A 19,802-nucleotide genomic window follows, 5' to 3' on the forward strand; every position below is an offset into this window, starting at 1 on the left:
GCTACTGGAATGAGGCATGTATGGACTTTCACCTCAGGCAGGAGGATGTCTCAGGCAGGTTTTTATGAGTGCAGAGGACCCTTCAGATAACCTGGTCCCAAACTAAGGTTTAAAGGTCAGTGGCAACACCGTAAACTGGTGTCAGAAGCAAATAGGTAAGCAACATAACTGGTGCAAACAGGTCCCGTGTGATCCAAGCATTTTAGCTCCCACATATGCCACCAAATAAAGTTTCTGAACTGTCTTCAAGGGTTACACCATGTGAAGCTCATTGCAGTAATCTAACCCCATCCTGTATCACTGAGGCAAGGCATGCCTTCTCTTTAGTAAGGCCACAGACGTTGTTAGTAAGACATGGCTGAAGATGTTGTTCCACCCCAAAGAATGCCAAGCCAATGACCCCCCCCCCACCGCAAGCTGCTTGCCTGACCCTTTAGGGGGAGTGCAGCCCCGCCCAAGCCAGTTGCACACCCCACAGGATTGCTCAGCAAATACCAACAATCCCACTTCTAGAAGCAGCGAGACTTAGGGCTTAACTTTTATTTTTTTATGGGAATATTATAGTCTGTGAGAGTGAAATATGCTAAAATATATGGTGATGGATGGGCGGGAATTGAACATAAGTCTGTTTGGATAGTCTGTTTCTACAGTGGTGCTTTACCCCCTGTTTCCCCACCCCAAGCTAGTTTTATTCAGTGATGCTGCTGTAAATTTGTGGTTGGGATCAGAAGGCCTTCATAATTGTAGGAACGCAAAGATTAGGCGAGGATTGTCTGATGGAGGCTTATGATTTAGAAGCAGCTATGCTCCATTTTTGCCAGATATCTAGAGGCAAGATGGAGCATGAACAGAGTGGTCCTCTGGTGCAAGACATTATAAGCAACAGCATTTGGAGACATAATTTGCTTCCACTGCAGCTAACTACCAGGTGCGTCTTTTTTTGCGAATCAGTGGTGGCTTCTTGGGAGTGGATGGTTGCTTCTTGGGAGCTTTGGGTGGTTTCATGGGAGCTGGAGGTGATTTTTTGGGAGCTGGAGGTGATTTTTTGGGAGCTTTGGGTGGTTTCTTGGGAACTGGAGGTGATTTTTGGGGAACTGGAGGTGATTTTTTGGGAGCTTTGGGTAGTTTCTTGGAAGCCTTGGGTGATTTCTTGGGAGCTTTGGGTGGTTTCTTGGGAGCTGGAGTTGATTTTTTGGGAACTGGAGGTGATTCCTTGGGAGTTTTGGTTGGTTTCTTGGGAGCTTTGGGTGGTTTCTTGGGAGCTGGAGTTGGTTTTTTGGGAACTGGAGGTGATTCCTTTGGAGCTTTGGGTGGTTTCTTGGGAGCTGGAGCTGGTTTCTTGGGAGTTTTGGGTGGTTTCTTGGGAGCTGGAGCTGGTTTCTTGGGAGTTTTGGGTGGTTTCTTGGGAGCTGGTTTCTTGGGAGTTTTGGGTGGTTTCTTGGGAGCTGGAGCTGGTTTCCTGGGAGTTTTGGGTGGTTTCTTGGGAGCTGGAACTGGTTTCTTGGGAGTTTTGGGTGGTTTCTTGGGAGCTGGAGCTGATTTCTTGGGAGTGGGAGGTTTGAAAGTAGTGGGTGTTTCCTCGGGAGTTGTGAGTAGATTTTGGGGAGTGGGTGGCAACTTATTGGAAGCTGGGAGTGGTCTCTCAGCAACTGGAGGCAGTGTTTCAGTAGCTTCTTCAGGTGGCCTCTCAAGAGGTTCCTTCTTCTTTGGAGGCATTTGGTATATTATGGAGCGTCTCCCTCCCATCGGATTGATTATCTTCATTGCCAGGTAGCCCTGAAGGGGAAAGAACAGGTAATAGCATCCAACCTAACTGCCCCAATTTACTGGGATATCATGGATTTACAGAAGCCACCTTGGCTTCTGAAAGTAATCCCATTTGTCCCATTTTGGGCACAGTACTATGGCTTCTGCCTGTGGCCCAGGCCACTGTCTTTTCCAGAAGCATGCTGATGATGTGCTTCTGGCATGCTGTAGCCTCTGTTTCTACCACCCCATGGCCTTTGCCTGCAGCCACAGGCCGCAGTTGGCAGTGTGGGGAGAGGGACAGATGGCCAAGGTAAGGTGGGAGGGGGGCAAGTGGTGGTGGCAGGATGGGGGGAGGCTGATGAAAAAATTCCTCTCGGGAAATGTTGCAGCATCAAGCAAAACTATTCTCAAAACAGTGGACCACAACAGGCTTTCATTGCCTCCAGAGGCCCATTCCTACCGGCAGATGAGACCAGGTTTCAGACAAGCTGGAGAAGCTTTCCCGGACAATTACTTGAGGACACAGTGGAGGCCATGCCCTTGATGCCACATGGGAGGTGTAATTATGCACTTTAATCACTGCTTGCTAGCCCTTGGAACAAGATCTGTACCACCAGCATTATAGCAGTCATCTAGCCTGTTTCATTGCACACAACTCCGTAGAATACCAGGGGACATTGCAGGCTCCACAGTGCCGAAGAAGATACTCAGGAGTGATCATGTCAGTAGTCCTCTGCAATAGTTCTCTTCATTCCATAGTGAGACAACAACCTCAACAGGATCACCTGCTCTGTCCACCAGAAAGTGCCCCAGAGCATTCAGGAATCCACCAGAATCCGTAGCTCTCAGAGGGTGGAACACCTTAATTGCAGAGAGGGATAGCTGCTATGAGTCCAACCTTCATCAGGACGTGGTCCAACCATAATGATGGAATGACATATCCATTTCCAGATCACTTTTCATCCCTTTTGGAGCAAAGACCAAGTCAAGGGTAGGTCCTTTGTGCATTGGGTTGAAGATGATCTGAGACAGCACCATGGTTGCCATGGAATCCTGAACCAATGACCCAACGGCAGCATTGGTGTGAAAGTTGATGTCACCCAGAATTATCATTTGGGATTCCATCAGCACACTGCTCAAGACTACCTCAGCCAGCTTGGCAAGGGAGGATGTTGTTGGTGCTAGTACACCAACAGCACCCCTAAGTCTCTAAGCCCAACCATGAGATGCAGGCCCTGTAGTCCTGCTCTAAGGCAGAGAGATTTCCCACGGAGGACGAATGAAGCCTGGTCAACTACAGCAACCCCACTCCCAGACAGTCTAGCCTGGATTGATGCTGCACCTAGTGGGGCAGAGCTGGGCAAGATCTAGCAAGGTATGTGGCTGAGCCTAAGTTGCCTGGTCCCCTTTGCTCTTCCTGAGCAGACTCACAGGAGCTGCGTAGATGAAGGCTGCAAACAGCAGAATCACCAGCACACTGCAAAGGAAAATCAAGAGCTTCCATTTGCTCTTCTGCCACACAACGAAGTGGATGCTCTTCAGCGGGGCTGTAAACCACAGGAAAGAGGTCTCCGGCCTCCTGGTCACGGGGAGAAGGAAGGGGCAAGAAAAGTTAACCAGAAGTTGCCTACAGCAGCTGTCTCCATCTTCTCTGGCTTAAGAACATGGGGAGCTGACGTACACTGAGTTAGACTGTTGGCCCACCTAGTTCTATAAGGTATACATCAGGACCTCTGGGCCTCCAGATGTTGCTTAACTACAACTCCCATAATACCTGCCCATTAGCCACATTTGCCTGGGGTGTGGGAGTTGTACTTCAGCAACACCTGGAAGGCCAAAGGTTCCCTGCAACTGTTCAACGCCGACTGGCAGCAGCTCTCTGGGGTTTCAGGCAGGGGATGCCCCCAGCAGGGGGGCCAGCTTGAATAAAACAACAATTTTAAAGTCAAAGACACAAAACAGTTATAAACAGTTACATGTGTAAAAACAATGCAAACATATAAAAATTATACCATGTAGTTTCTATATGTTTGCATATCAAAACAGGATACCGAGCAGTATCCAGAACAACTTAACGTCGCTCTTGTGCCCAGTGCTGCTTAGAGTGGTACCAGCACAGCTAGGAAAGGTCCTCAGGGCCCACACAGATGCCAGGCAGGCATGGGCAGGGAGAGTGCCAGAGGGCACAGTGCTCAGAGCAGGCTAGCCAAACTGGGTGCATGTGGCTTAATTGGTGTCGCTCTCATACAGAAGCCTCCCAGCCACCAAATCTTTGGAAACATGCTCTGCCACAGCCTTTGCCAACCTGGTGTTCTCCAGATGTTTTGGACTGCAGTTCTCATCAGCCCCAGCCAAGCACAGGGCTGATGGGAGCTATAGCCCCAAACACCTGCGAGGTACTAGATTGGCAAAGGCTTCCTTCTTGACACAATGACATCCCCTTCCCCATTTCTACCTCCCCAGGAGTTCATGATGCAGGGGGCACCCAGGCGCTGCAGTCTTACTCTGGTGGCTTCAGAACTGGGTTCATGTTGGGCTCCTCTCTTCCTTTCCCAGCTGGCCGCTCTTCAGCCTCCTTTTCTGTCAGCAGCTCCAAGGACATTTCCACCTTGCCCTAAGAGAACGAGAGAGGATGGGCAGAGGGGTTTCCAGGGTGGTATTCAACGGAAAAGAGCAACGACTCAAAATTGCAAAGTGTAACTTCTACTTTCTCCCCACTCCCAACTGGCTGGAGAAACCTGTGGATCAGATTTAGGTGGTGGTGGTGAGGAGGGCAGGGAATGGGGGTGTTAAATTGCATAGCTGAAAGTCATTACACTAGTGAAACTCCTCAACTAAATACCCAATGTATGCATATTTTTCAATATATGGGGGTGGTTCTTCTGTTCATTGGGGTATTTTCTCTTCCAGCAATTGCATAGAACGGTGTGTCTATAGTGCCACCATTCTTAATTTGGCATTTCCTGTTAGCCCTGTTCAAGGCATGCCCAGCCTTGAATACTTGGAGGGAAGGAAAGGTGGAGAATGGGACACACAGTACATTTGGAAAACCTTTTGCTATGGCAGAGCTGGGAAGAGTTAGAGAAGGCCCAGAACAAGAAAGGCAGAGATGAGAGCCCTCCAGAAGCTCCACCCACCAGCCCCAGCCAACGTGGTCGTTTTTCACAGTCCAAAACTTCTGAAAGGCTGGCTTAGGAGTTCATGAAGTGAACTCCTCCCCTCCCCTCTGTTCTACTTGCTATTCTTTGCTCCCCAGACCCAAGTCCCAACAGGCAGAGGTGTGGTAGATCTGGCCTATGATGCCTTACGGACCGACACGCGAGGCTTGTCTTTCTCAAAGACGATGCAGGGCCACCATCCCCTCATTTCCCTCTGCTTGAACAGGGAGACAGGTTTCCGTTTGCGGCGATGGAAAAAAGAGGTGGAGGTGGTGGCACCGGTGTCCTCCAGCAGCATCTTCACGGTGCAGTCGCGGGGACGTTTGGCGGGGCTAGGCATGCTGTTCAGGTTCAGCTCCAGGATTCCTGCAAGTGGAACCGGGTGCTCAAGCATTTAGAGACTCTGCCTTCACCCTTTTCATGCGTCTTCTGCTTCTGGGAGATCAGGCGGGAGAAGAGCTTATCTCAGCAGAAGGGAGAGACCCCCTTGCTTCTCCAGCAACCTGACTTCTCTGCCTCTTGGCCTCCCTCCTCCCCTGCCTCAGCTCTTGCCTCTGATTCTGGACTTCTGTCTGCCATAGACTCCCTCCAGCTCACTAAGCCCTGTTACCTCTCCAGCTTCCGACACCTGATCCTCCCAGTCTTCTCCTTCATCCCCCTCTGACCACCCATTGCTGTCCCACCCCCCCTCCCTGGCCTCTGAGCCTTCTTCCCTTGGAGGTTCCCTCAGCTGGTTCCTCCCACTGCGTCCAACCAGTCCATGATACCTGACTAGAATGCAACTAGGGTCTCTGTTAATGCTTCTTGCATCTCTGGGCGGAGGACAGCGTGGATGTGTGCATGTGCACAGGGAACCTCGCTGACTGTACAAGGCAAAATCCAAAGCAATGGCTTTGCCCACAGTTGGCTTTGGCCCTGCCTGCCACTTGCATGTGGCCCCTGGGAGGCTGCCCAGAAGGGAAAGTGGCCCTCAGGGTGAAGAAGCTTCCCCACCCTGAAATAGGACATGGGGTGAAAAGCCTTGTCTTGCCCCCCAGGTTCAGGATTCTTTTTACCTATAAAGTCGTCAGCTGAGAACTTGTCATTGTCCCAGATCTGGATGATGAGCTTGGGGGGCACTTTCTGCATGGTCTCGTCAAGGCTCCAGAAATGTTGCTGCAAACAGGGTAGAAGAAGGGCTGTTGAAATGGGAGACGCATGACAGGTGTCAAGGCAAACCTGCTCAAGTCAGGACCAGCTCCACCACACCTGGGAGCTGACGCTGAGGCTGTGGGGCAGGAGCACAGAGGAGGGCAAGCAAGACAACCAGGGGGTGGAAACCAAGCCTTATGAGGGAACTGGGCATGCATAGCCTGGTAAAGAAGAGAGTGAAAGGAGATATGATAGCCATCTATCTAAAGGGCTGTCACATGGAAGAGGGAACAGGTTTGTTTTCTCTGACTCTGGAGGGTAGGTCTCAAACCAATGGCTTCAAGTGACAAGAAAGGAGATCTTGACCATCAGGAAGCACTTTCTGACAGTAAGAGCTGTTTGACCGTGGAACTGTCTCCCTCGGGAGGTGGAGGACTCTCCTTCCTTAGAGGTGTTTAAGCAGAGGTTGGATGACCATCTGTCATGTATAATCTCGTTGAGATTCCTGCATTGCAGGGGGTTGGACTAGATGGCCCTCAGTGTCCGTCCTAACCCTACAATTCTATGATTCTATAATTAACAGCATGAAACAGTGCTTTCCAGAGAAAGGAGTGTGGTAAAGCACTTGCCTGACACTAGGTGGCAGCACCAACTTGGAATATCCTTTGAAGTTTATTAGCTAGAGATGCCGGCCAGTTGCTCCAGGGCTATTCACTGGAGGAAGCACATTGGGCCCCCTGACTATTTTCACAGAAATTTAGATGAACTGTCATTAAGCTGACTAGGGACATGGATCATATTCCTGGTGATGAAGCAAATTTTTAGTTTGCTTGCAACAAAAACAACCGTTGTGTCTTGTGCTGGGATGACTCTCAAAATTCACAAGTGACATGCCAAATAAACAACAACAACAACAATAGTATTAAAGTAAACTGATGAAATGGAGAGGGAATTGTTTCAAGATGAAGCAACAAGGGGGAAATGTGCATTGCGAAAAATTAACTAATGCTCATGCCGCTGCTGCTGCTGCCGGATTTTGATCTGTGGCCTGGGACTATTGGGAAAGAAGGAATTGGCAACAGCAACCAGAATGGAATCTTACTTTTGATGATATGTGCAGCGCACAATGTTGTTATTACCAACACACTCATTCAACAACAACAACAACAACAACAAAATTAAAACATCTTGGAGACATCCTTGGTCAAACCACTGGCACCTCTTAGACTATGTTATTGTCCGTGCTAAAGATCGCTGTGATGTGCTCTTTACCAGAGCTATGACGAGCGCCGACGACTGCTGAACAGATCACCAACTAATACACTCCATGATGGCTATCAAGATTATACCTCAATGCAGGCTTCAAGGAAGGAAGCCAAGGCGCAAAATGAACACTCAAGCCCTTCAAGATCCCATTAAGCAGGATTGCTTCCAGACAACTCTTAAGGACCATCTGTTTTCAGAATTCCCTGATAACATTGAGGAACACTGGACCAAGGTAAAAACATCCATTATTGCAGCCTGTGAACAAACTATTGGATACCAAACCGAAACACCAGGACTGGTTTGATGAGAATGACAGTGAGATTGAACGCATGATTGACAAGAAAAGGAAGGCCTTTCAGATCTGGCAAAGAGATAGAAACTGTGCCATTAAGAAAAAAACCTATGCCAACGCTAAGGCTGAGGTTCAAAGAAGAACCAGAGAACTAAAAAGCATCTGGTGGATAAAAAAAGCTCAAGAGATCCAGCACTTAGCCAACACTGATGATGCACAGAGTTTCTTTAAAACCACAAAGACCATCTATGGGCCAGTAAACCATGGCATATGCCCCCTACACTCAACAAATGGTGGTGGTGTTGTTTAGTCGTTTAGTCGTGTCCGACTCTTCGTGACCCCATGGACCAGAGCACGCCCGGCACTTCTGTCCTCCACTGCCTCCCGCAGTTTGGTCAAACTCATGCTGGTAGCTTCAAGAACACTGTCCAACCATCTCGTCCTCTGTCGTCCCCTTCTCCTTGTGCCCTCCATCTTTCCCAACATCAGGGTCTTTTCCAGGGAGTCTTCTCTTCTCATGAGGTGGCCAAAGTATTGGAGCCTCAGATTCGCGATTTGTCCTTCCAGTGAGCGCTCAGGGCTGATTTCCTTAAGAATGGATACGTTTGATTTTCTTGCAGTCCATGGGACTCTCAAGAGTCTCCTCCAGCACCATAATTCAAAAGCATCAATTCTTCGGCAATCAGCCTTCTTGCCCGTTATACGGACCTTTGTTGGCAAGGTGATGTCTCTACTTTTTAAGATGCTGTCTTGGTTTGTCATTGCTTTTCTCCCAAGAAGCAGGCATTTTTTAATTTCGTGACTGCTGTCACCATCTGCAGTGATCATGGAGCCCAAGAAAGTAAAATCTCTTACTGCCTCCATTTCTTCCCCTTCTATTTGCCAGGAGGTGATGGGACCAGTGGCCATGATCTTCAGTTTTTTGATGTTAAGCTTCAAACCATATTTTGCGCTCTCCTCTTTCACCCTCAATAAAATATTCTTTAATTCCTCCTCACTTTCTGCCATCAAGGTTGTGTCATCTGCATATCTGAGGTTGTTGATATTTAATTCCAGCTAGGGATTCATCCAGCCCAGCCTTTCGCATGATGAATTCTGCATATAAGTTAAATAACCAGGGAGACAAAATACAGCCTTGTCGTACTCCTTTCCCAATTTTGAACCAATCAGTTGTTCCATATCCAGTTCTAACAGTAGCTTCTTGTCCCACATAGAGATTTCTCAGGAGACAGATGAGGTGATCAGGCACTCCCATTTCTTTAAGAACTTGCCATAGTTTGTTGTGGTCGACACAGTCAAAGGCTTTTGCATAGTCAATGAAGCAGAAGTAGATGTCTTTCTGGAACTCTCTAGCTTTCTCCATAATCCAGCGCATGTTTGCAATTTGGTCTCTCGTTCCTCTGCCTGTTCTAAATCCAGATTGCACTTCTGGGAGTTCTCGGTCCACATACTGCTTGAGCCTTCCTTGTAGAATTTTAAGCATTTAAGCATTTAAGAATTTTAAACAGATGGTACCACACTTCTAAAAGATAAAGAAGCTGGAAATAACATTACCAGCATCCCCTTAACTGTAACTTCCCTGTAGCTGCTGAGATCCTCTCACAAATTCTGCAAAAACAAATTAGAGATGAGCTTGCAGTATCTCCAAATCTGGGTGAGTTATGTACAGCTATTAACCAAATGAAAAACAACAAAGCCAGTGAACCTGATGGGATACCTGCTGAAGTCTTCAGAGTGGGTGGAATTGAACTTACGCAACAACTTCACAAGCTCATCGAAAAAGTGTGAGAGAACTGATTGCAGAAACTATCGAGGCATCTCTCTGTTAGCTGTAGCCGGCAAAATTCTTGCAAGGATCTTAGCAAACTGTATCTTAAGAATATTCAAGGTGACCCTTCCTGAATCCCAAAATGGTTTTCGGCCTTCTAGGGGGACAGTGGACATGATTTACACTGCTTGACAGCTTCAAGAAAAATGCAGAGAGCAAAACCAACCCGTGTATATGGCGTTTATTGACCTGACTAAGGCCTTCAACACTGTAAATCACAATGCCCTGTGGACTGTTCTTCTGAAAATTGGCTGCCCAGATAAATTTGTGAACATCATTCAGCTCCTCCATGATAAGGGAGAAATGTGCTAAGAGGAAGGCACATTTGGCAAACCCTCACTGTGATCAACTCCTTCCCGGAAACCTATGACCCCACTGTGGAAGGACGTGTGGATCCAGAATTGGCCTCCACAGTCACTTACGGACACTCTCATTCATATTCTGGCACACTTAGTCCATGTAAATTTAATAGCACTTATAGTCTTCAGATGCAGGGCACTTCCAGGCTGTTGCTATTTTCTAGTGGGTTTCAGTCATGTAGCAGCAATCACAGCTGGTTAGGAGGTCCCATGCAACAAATAAGTAAATAAAACCACTTCCCCCAAAAGATCAGACTTTTTGCAATAAAGGAAGTGACAGGAAAATGCCCTGGGAAGTGTGGAATAATAACATAGGCTTTCACGTGACATATTCTAACCCCCCCCCCCCTTATTTGTTGCATGGGACCTCCTAACCAGCTGTGATTGCTGCTACATGACTGAAACCCACTAGAAAATAGCAACAGCCTGGAAGTGCCCTGCATCTGAAGACTATAAGTGCTATTAAATTTACATGGACTAAGTGTGCCAGAATGATGTGTGCACCACAGAGAGCTGTGTGCCTGTCAGTGTGCCTCTGTTTATCCTCCAGCAGATGATATGCAGAGAGATATTTTCTGTCAACCACCCTGAGACCTCCAGGTATAGGGCAGTATATAAATTCAAGAAATAATAATACAATCCTAATCTCTTGAGTTGGATTTGCCAGATGGAGGATAGGAAGGCTTTGCTGGTTGTCCATACACAACCCTCCTTCATTCATTCATTCATTCAAGTTTAACAAAATTTATGTACTACTTAGTCAAAACAAATAATAATAATCAAAGCAGTTTGCATAAATGAATATAAAATATTCACAAGAAAACATCAATAATATAAACTGATTTTAAAAACAAATAGAAATATTAAAATGTTAAAATGGGAGAAAACAACCACACACTATAAATTTGCATGTCTGTCTAGGTGTGGCCCACGCCAAAAGGATTTTTTTAAAGCAGGCATCAACAAGAGTGCAGCAAAGGTGCCTAAATAGATTTCCAAAGAACAGGTGCTGCCACACATTAAGAGATTGATTCCTTGCAAGTGCAGAGCAGGCATGATATGTCAATTGTAAAGGTGCCAGTTCTGGTGGTCCACGTGGTTGAGGGCGCTCCTATGGGGTAAGGTAAGCTTTGAGGAAGCCAAGGCCACCTCCCTTTTTCTAAATTGGAGCAATGCTCTGTTTCAGTTTCCACCTACCTTCTTGGTGAGAACGCAGACCTGCTCCATGGGCAGGTACTCCAAGGTAAACACAAAGCGCCAGTTGAAGTTGCCTTCCCCTGTCAGGGACCTATAATGGATATCTGTCTTCTGCTTGTCCTCCTCGAGGCCATCCATCCACCTGGAACCAGGGCAAAGGAGATGCTGGAGTTGTTCATAGGAACTCTTTTGCCCCATCCCAGATTCTAGGGCACACTTGGGTACATTGGCAATAAAAAGCTGCACCATCTAGTCCCGCTGGCAGCTTTGGGAGAGATGTCCCTCTTCCTCCATGACCCTTAGGCAAGGGACAGGCGGGAGCTGAATGCAGACCAAAAAGTCCAGGTTCCCCTGACATCTCTGCTGCTGGAGCGTATCATCCAGCCCAATCTTCCCCAACCTGAGGCCTTCTGAATCTTTTGGACTCCAACTCCCATCAGCCTCAGCAACACAAGGCCATACAGGCTGGTGATGATGGGAGTTGCATTCCAGAACATCTAGAGGACACTAGGTTGGCAAAGGCTATTTTTCACCCCTTTAAGGTGCCAGAAAACCCATCTTTTATTTCTTGCATTAGACTATTGGAGCAACCCTTTTTGAAGGCTGATGGGAGTTGCAGTTCAGCTACAAATGTGGCAGAGGAGCAAAGGTTCTCTATACCAGGAGAAGGAGAAAGTTCTGGTGCACAAGTTGATGCAGAAGCACCAGCCAAATCTTTAGCTACTAGTCTCTCCTTTGTTAACTGCTGCTTCATTTGATTGTTGTGAACCACCTTGGTTCTTTGGAGAAAAGCAACACAATTGATGAATGAATTCATGAATGGTTTTGTTATGCAAATGGGGCTATAACAGTTTGGGAATCATGGAGCTGACACCTCAAAGGAAATATGGCTAGGGCTGGTAGACAGCTCTCCATCTGCAAATAAGACCAGTTGTTGGTCACTTGCCACCACAGGAGTTGGGCTGCCATAAACCTTCTGCCTCTGTCTCTCGTACCCTTTCACATAGATGTCACTCATCCTGTCTCCAAAAATGTTGGTGTCTTCCAGATCCACATCTTTGGTGTTCCAGATGATGCAGCGAAGTTCGTGCCTACAGAGGAGACGAACAGGAGAGTCTTGGTGCTACTGGGAGGGTGCTTTAAGGGATTCCTCTTCCTGCTATATACAAGAACAGGGCAGGCTAACAAGGACTTTTACTGGAAAACTTTCTGTGCAACCCCGCTCTAGTCCAGTGTGGAGATGCCAGTGGGGTTTGGAGCTAGAACCTTCTGAATGCAAAGCAAATGCTCTAGCACTGACTTGCAGCCCTTCCCTAAGAGTAGGGGCGCCACCAGTAGATGCCTTTGTGAACCAGCTTCCCCCTTGTGTCATGCTCTGGGATTAGAAACAATGACAAGTATGCAACAGCGGACACGGGGTGGTCAGATCCAGCATGCACGTCACCCTGCACCCTGACACTCTCATTCAACCATCCTGAAAATGTGCTACGTGGGTGCAAATAGTTCTGGGTCTTTAAAAGGGTTGGGGTGGCTGTGTTTGGTGCACCTACTTCTTGGGCTTCCTTGGGGTGATGTCAAAAGGAGGTCCTGGCTCACCTATGTTTTCTGGGAAGATGTCAACCCACATCTGCACTTTCCCCTGGATATGAAGAGAGGCACATTCTTAATGTTTTTCAGTTGGTACTTCAGTGATGTACATAAAGTATAGTCACAAAACAGACAGTGAACATAACGAGATAAAAAAACAACCACCACAGCATCCTCCCTATGCCGGAAACCAGGCAAGTAATTGTAGTCTCATGTATACTCACTGTTGCCTATTTCATTCATTTTCTCTGCTGTTCTTGCAGGGACCTTACAGAGCATATTGCCAGGATAATGTCACCATTTTAACTGGCCAGAAGAGACTGAGATGTCCAAGGAAAAAGTTAGGAGCAGAAACATAACAATGGCATCCGGATATGTGCTGATGCTGGTGACAAGGTGTTTTGTAAACCTGATATGTTGGCCTATGTGATAAACTGCCACCAAACAGCCTGCAATGCACCTGGTTTCTTTTCCCCCTTCAAGATTGCTACATCACATCTTATTTCTTCAGCAATTGCTAACTTCCAGACTTTCTTAAGCCACAATTCTAGTTCAGTGCCCTGCGAGGTCCTCCAGGTTTGGGCTATAGGGCACAAGATTTATAAAGGAGTCTGCAAATTCAGACCTGCAGGCAAGAAGGCTGGTCTTTCTTTCCAATTCCAGTGTGTGCCACTCTGCTTCAAAAGGCAGGTTCCATTTCATTTACCAGCACCTATTTAGGATATTACAGTACTTCAGCTTGTCTGAAATGTCTCCTGGGGGTCAGTGCCAAACTTATCCTTACCTCCTGCAGCCAAATGGGGAGGAAATGGGTCTGGGGCAGGAGTATTTAGGGTAACATCTACTACACTGAAACCAGCTTCAACTCCCACCCAAAGAACCCTGGGAAGTGTAGTTCTGTTGGATGACGGATTTCTCACAAAACTATAATTTAATGTTCTTTGGAGTAATCCATGACATATACTGGGTTCAACCAGATGCAGATTTTCTTGGGCACCATTAAAATTGCTGGTTGTGAGGCAAAATGGCCTGGGACCATCTTGGCTGAAGGATCAAGTTCTCCTGCACAAACCAACCCAAGTCTTGAGATCTTCTTGAAAGGTCCCCATCTTAGTCCTGCCTAAGGCATCTAAACAGCATCTAAACATACTGTTTAAGGCATGTTTGGCAAGGGTGCAATGAGAGGCCTTTCTCACTCACTGGCTGGGCCTTACCTCTGGGATTCTCTCCTTAGGGTCTCTGCAGAAGACCTATTTATCAGCATTCATCCTGATCCTCCTGCACAAAGCTTATGTGGAAATTAGATTCTACCTGGCCTTTATTTGAACATCTGATTTGCTCATGGGATGCTTATATGCCTTCCTGTTAATTCCACACTTTTCAGTGCATTTCCCTATCACATTCCCAGCACAGAAAGCCAGGTCACATCCACACCATAAATTACCCCAAAGAATCCCAGGAACTGTAATTGAACACCTCAAAGAGCTCCCACTCCCAACACTCTTAGCACACCACCAGTGGTGTAGCGTGGGGGGTGCAGGGGAGGCTGGGTGCACCGGGCGCAACATCTGGGGGTTAGGGGCGCAAATCCACGAGTTAGGGGGCGCAAATTACTTGCCTTGCCCCGGGTGCTGACAACCCACTGCTGACAACCCACTACGCCACTGCACACCACAGCTCTCAATATACTTTGGTAGAAGCCATGCACTTTAAATATGTGATATGGATTCCTCTTTAGTTTCTTTCTTAAAGTGGATTTCTCATACAAGGGCAACAAAACTCTTGAATCTACTTTAATTACAGAAATCTAAATTTTGTGGCATGCACGGGAATCCCCCCCTCAAAACACTGGCTGCCTGGAGGCTTCCTCGGAGGTTGGCTTAGATTCCTCTCTGATGTCCTACTATTGGGCAAATGTATTTTTAAATTTAGAAATGCTTTTGGTTTGTCAAGCTGCCTTGGCTTTTTAAATGCATGACTTTCTTTAATATCCTTTAACAGGGCAGTTCTTGTTGGTATTCACCTGTTCTTATTTTATCATCACACACTTTTAAAAATGGGTTTATAGCATTTTAAAAAATCATAACCATCATCACTTGGTAAGCCACTTTGAATGCTTTGCATAGAAAGGTTGGATATATATTGCAATTATAATAAATGAACAGTAAGTCGGACCTGCAGGAAAATCTTGCTGACAGATGTGCTTCTGTTCAGATTTCTAGCCAGCCACCCCTTTTACAGGATGCTATTCTTTTCTGTCCCTCCATCAACTCCCAGCATTCTGGGGTTTAGCCAACCAACTTTCTACTCAGTGAGACCCATTGAAATTAATGAACATAATGAACATGCCTATTCATTTCAATGGGTCTATGCCGAGCACAACTGACACTGGACACAGTCTTTGCCCGCTGAGCATGCTCAGTCCTTATTGTGTTGTGTTGGAGACTCCTTGCCCCCAATCCTTGGGATGAAGTGCTCTTCTGAGTGGATGGTACTGTTTGGGCTACGTAAGTGTCAGCACTTGGAGAATGAGTTTGCTGTAGTTTTATGTAGGATAAATGAACATGTCAGCCAAGTGTGTAGCTGCTCTAAGCTTCCCACCTGTGAAGGGGAGCCAGACTACAGGGGCAAATAGAGAAGCTTCTCTCTTCCAGCAACCACCAAATGTGTAGGCTCAGCAGCAGCTAACAAGGCATCCTCCAACAGTTGTCAGCTAGGATTCCCATCAGCCCCTGCCAGGGATGGTGGGAGCGGCAGTTCATAGCAACTGGCTACTCCTGGTGCAGTGGGGAAATGGAGGCAGGAAATTTACCTGCTGGATCCCGGGATTGGTAGCGCTGTAGATGCCACGAGTCTCCACGTGTTCAGGCACCAGCCCACAGGTGTGGAGGAGATGGAGAGCCATGCGCTCTTTTGGAGGCCCCAGGAAGCCATGTGACGGTAGTTTAGTCTCTGAAAGGGGAGTGTCAAGTACAATAGAGTCAGCACTTATTCAGCCAAATGTATCACAGGAGCGTGAGACTTCCATGCAGGGCAATGGGGGCCACAATTACAAATACAATTCTGCTCCAAGGCAGCCTGTGTTCTACAATGTATACGCATTGTGCAACATAAGCACATTTGCAGAGTGCTGCTTCTGGGGGAGCATTTTTCCTTGCATTATGCTCTTCCCACAAACATTTGTGGGGATTTATTGGATTTATTATTATTATTATTATTATTATTATTATTATTATTATTATTATTATTACTATTACTGCTATCATCATCATCATTATTATCTTTGTTTGTTTGTTTATTGTGATTTTATGTTGTAACCACTCAGAGGCCTGTGGGTATATGGCAGTATACAAATGTTAATAATAATAATAATAATAATAATAATTATTATTATTATTTGCTGCTTGGTGAATGTCAGACAAACCATGGTCAAGGACAGGTGCTGGGTTCACACATAATACCAAGCTATAAATAAAACAAACCATGGGCTGAAAGCCACCAAATATCCATGGCTTCAGATCATGCTTTGTTGGCAATAAACAATCCATTTTGTGAAGTCATTGGGCAGGGTGCACACATAATGCTAAGGCATAGCTTAACGAACTATAGTTTAATTAATCTTCCTTTAGCATTAAATATGTGCCGAACTATTGCTCTCACACCCAGAGAGGACAGGTGAGCAGGAAGCAACAATGAGGAGGAGGAACAGCAAGCCAGAGCTTCAAAGGATTGGCAGTGGGCTCCCTTTCAGCAGGTGCTTAGTGATACCAATGGCTGGTGCTGACCTCGGGCTCAACCTTCAGAGCAGCTCAAGCCTCCTTCTCTCTTGCTCCGTGGGAATATTTTGAAGTACTTACCAAAGTCAGACAGCTGATAAATCTTGCTTCGGAAAGTGGCTCTGCTGCCATCTTCACTTATATCCGGCTGAGGTATGTTCTTGGTCCGAGCATAATTCTCCAAGAGCTGGCTTGGAAGAAGCTGGTCTCGCCACTGGGTGGGGCCACATCTGTGTGGGAAAGAAGCGATCAGGAGGTTAAGCGGCATCTGCAGGGGGGGCTACCTGAGGGATGTAGTTTCTCCTAGACTGCAGAAAATCTTTATTTCATGAACTGGTTTAATGCCCTAAAAAAATGCTAAGGGGCAATGATTTTTCTGCTCTGTTGGGTAGAAAGATTAGCTAATTGTTCATTTTAATTTCACCTACTTCATTCTTATCTCTGGAAAGTAAAAAGAGACTTTAAAGAGAAGGAACTTGTTAAGCTAATATTAATATTGCTTGCTAAAACGGTAAGATGAACACATAGTGGAAATATTTCTGGAGCTCCAGAGCAGTTATATTGTGGATCACAGAGAGAAGACAAACGTGACCTAAAAACCGAGTGTTTTGTTGATGAAACATTGATATGTAGCTTATGAAATGACCACTGGCAGTTCATTAGTTAAGCCTGGTGCTCCTGCCCTGCCAGGGGATGTGGCAATGGCACTGCTGTTGGGGAAGGCATCTCTGTGGGGCTGCCCCCTTGAACTGGCTGCTCCCAGCTCTTGCAGCAAAACCATGAGCTCTGACAATGAGCCCATCTGTAGCAGATGCCTGTATGAGTCCAAAAGGCACCTGCTTAGCACCTATGCTCATTGCTGCTTACACGCAGTAGGACTGTGGAAGGCCACAGTTGGCTCCATAGCGGGACAGGATCCGGTCCTCCAGGTCAATGGTGGTGTCTCCAATTACATCATCAGGGGAAAACATGTCAAAGTCATAGAATGAGATCTTCAATTCCTTTTCTGTTGGGATGTTGCACATAATCTCAAACATCCTGTGGCAGTCAAGGAAAAGAGTAGAGGAATAAATAGGTATGTATGCCACTACTGCGGCCCACGTTTTGTTAGCTCAAAAATAGAAAATAAGCGAGGTCCCAACTAAAGAAGAATGGAAAGCATAAGCTGATGGAATATGTGCAGCTTGTAGACCTAACATGGAATAAGAGAACAAGAAGAACATACATTTAGAGAAAATTCAAAAATATTTATTGAATAGATGGGGGGAAATTATGTACACTTTGAAAACGTTGGCAGCATTAAGATAAATTCAACAGTGTAAATAAGTTTTGATGGATGTAATAATGGAATATTGAATGGTTTATAGTTTATGTAAAATATGTAGGGACGCAGGTGGCACTGTGGGTTAAACCACAGAACCTAGGACTTGCCGATCAGAAGGTCGTCAGTTCAAATCCCTGTGACGGGGTGAGCTCCCGTTGCTCGGTCCCTGCTCCTGCCAACCTAGCAGTTTGAAAGCACTTCAAACTGCAAGTAGATAAATAGGTACCGCTCTGGCGGGAAGGTAAATGGCGTTTCTGCGTGCTGCTCTGGCTCACCAGAAGCAGCTTAGTCATGCTAGCCACATGACCCGGAAGCTGTACACCGGCTCCCTCAGCCAATAAATCAAGATGGGCGCCGCAAACCCCAGAGTCGTCCATGACTGGACCTAATGGTCAGGGGTCCCTTTATTTTTAAAATATGTAGGGATTTATAGTATGCAAAATGAACCATAAAAGAAGAAGAGAAGTCATTGATATTTTAATGATATTTAAATGAGTATTTAAAATTGTAAAACAGAAAATTTAATAAAAATTATATATAAAAAAACGGAAAAGAGGAGAGGAAATAATCCTTTTCCCTTCCCACCTCTGAACGCTTGTTATGCTCTGTACATTCCAAGGATAAGTCATGGTAGGGATGCACCTGTGTCTTAACAACCCTCTCCTATCCCAGTAGCTTCCTGCCCTGCCCTGTACCAGAGGTGGGGACAGCATCCGCAGGATGTGCACAAAGCGATTAGCCTTAGCAGGCAGAGTCTCTGAGGGAGAAGTGTGCCAGACCTACCTCCCAAAGACGGGCTCCAGAGTGTTGGGAACATACTCCTCCCTCTCTCCAACCTTTTTCTTCCCGACCTTGATTTTGATGTAGGGGTCACACTGTAAGGGGACACAGTTCAATGCAGGATGTTAGGAGGACCAGACCCTCAAACGGGGCCCAGCAACACCTGCTGTAGAGGAAGCCTCCTATCACATAACACAGGGAAGCTCAGAGCTGGAAGCGAGAACTGCAGGCAAGCAAAAGAACAAAGCTGTTGTGATTACCAGACCATTGGCGTCCTTTGGCTCTAGGTTAAAGGCTCGGATGATGTAAATCCGGACCAGACATGACTCGCAGACGTTGTCGGGAAGTTCCTGGAATTGGCGTGGAGGGGGTGGGACATTGGGATCTTCTGGTAAAGGATAGATCCGGAACAGTCCCTGCCAGAGAAAGCACTGTTTCATTTAGTTACCAGCTCCACTGCCCCCACTCCAGAAGTAGCAGCTGGCAAAGCCACATTGTTCTCCTGGCTGCCCATTGCTCTGTGCTGCTGTGCCTGTTTCATGCTGAGCGCCCTGCTCTTAGCAAGGGGTGTAAGGTGTTGGCAAGCTGGGAGAGCAATGCAGCCCCACCTACACCCTCCCAGCCTCTACTGCCTGGAAAGGCTTCAAGAATACAGCTTTTTGTTCCTCGAAGCTGCCATAATCTCTCCCTTGCTGATTTCCTGCTTCTCATGGAGATGCCAAGAGACCAAGAAGCCTTGCACAAAGAAAACTGGACTCTAGTCCATGAAAGTGTACGTCACGACAATTTGTTAGTCTTTAAGGCGCCAAAGACGCTGTGCTGCTTTTGCTGCAACACTGGCTAGTCAGGCTACTCCTGGGGATGAAACCCACATGCAAAACTTGGCAACTCTGCTTCTGAAGACTACCGTATTTTTCGCACCATAGGACGCACTTTTTCCCCTCCAAAAATGAAGGGGAAATGTGTGTGCGTCCTATGGTGCGAATGCAGGCTTTTGCTGAAGCCTGGAGAGTGAGAGGGGTCGGTGTGCACCGACCCCTCACGCTCTCCAAGCTTTGCACACCTCTCCGCAAGCAGCGGGAGCCCAGCGCTGGGCTCCCGCTGCTTGCAGTGAGTTGCCAGCATGCCGAAGCCTGCGCGCGCTGAGCTCAGCGCGCCCAGGCTTCGCGGACCTCTCCGCAAACAGCGGGAGCGCTCCCGCTGCTTGCGGAGAGTTGCCAGCATGCTGAAACCTGCGCGTGCTGAGCTCAGCGCGCCCAGGCTTCGCGGACCTCTCCGCAAGCAGCGGGAGCGCTCCCGCTGCTTGCGGAGAGTTGCCAGCATGCCGAAGCCTGCGCGCGCTGAGCTCAGCGCGC

General features: G+C 47.1%; 1 protein-coding gene across 3 annotated transcripts in view; it reads right to left on the reverse strand.

The window, feature by feature from the left end:
• Positions 1-525: 525 nt before the first annotated feature.
• Positions 526-19,802, reverse strand: part of FER1L5 (fer-1 like family member 5) — a 103,614-nt gene continuing 84,337 nt past the window's right edge. For all 3 annotated transcript variants that reach the window (XM_083753106.1, XM_083753107.1, XM_083753108.1), the window contains 13 exons: positions 18,708-18,863; positions 18,451-18,542; positions 17,211-17,381; positions 16,425-16,573; positions 15,380-15,519; positions 12,531-12,619; positions 11,976-12,071; positions 10,981-11,122; positions 5,963-6,062; positions 5,062-5,273; positions 4,254-4,363; positions 3,181-3,328; positions 526-1,776 (listed from right to left, as the gene is read on the reverse strand). In XM_083753106.1, the coding sequence (XP_083609232.1) occupies positions 922-1,776; positions 3,181-3,328; positions 4,254-4,363; positions 5,062-5,273; positions 5,963-6,062; positions 10,981-11,122; positions 11,976-12,071; positions 12,531-12,619; positions 15,380-15,519; positions 16,425-16,573; positions 17,211-17,381; positions 18,451-18,542; positions 18,708-18,863 (2,460 nt within the window). In that variant the 3' untranslated portion in view covers positions 526-921. The remainder of the gene's footprint in view (positions 1,777-3,180; positions 3,329-4,253; positions 4,364-5,061; positions 5,274-5,962; positions 6,063-10,980; positions 11,123-11,975; positions 12,072-12,530; positions 12,620-15,379; positions 15,520-16,424; positions 16,574-17,210; positions 17,382-18,450; positions 18,543-18,707; positions 18,864-19,802) is intronic.

This window comes from Podarcis gaigeae, assembly GCF_964106915.1.
Source record: "Podarcis gaigeae genome assembly, chromosome: 8".
Taxonomy (NCBI): Eukaryota; Metazoa; Chordata; class Lepidosauria; order Squamata; family Lacertidae; genus Podarcis; species Podarcis gaigeae.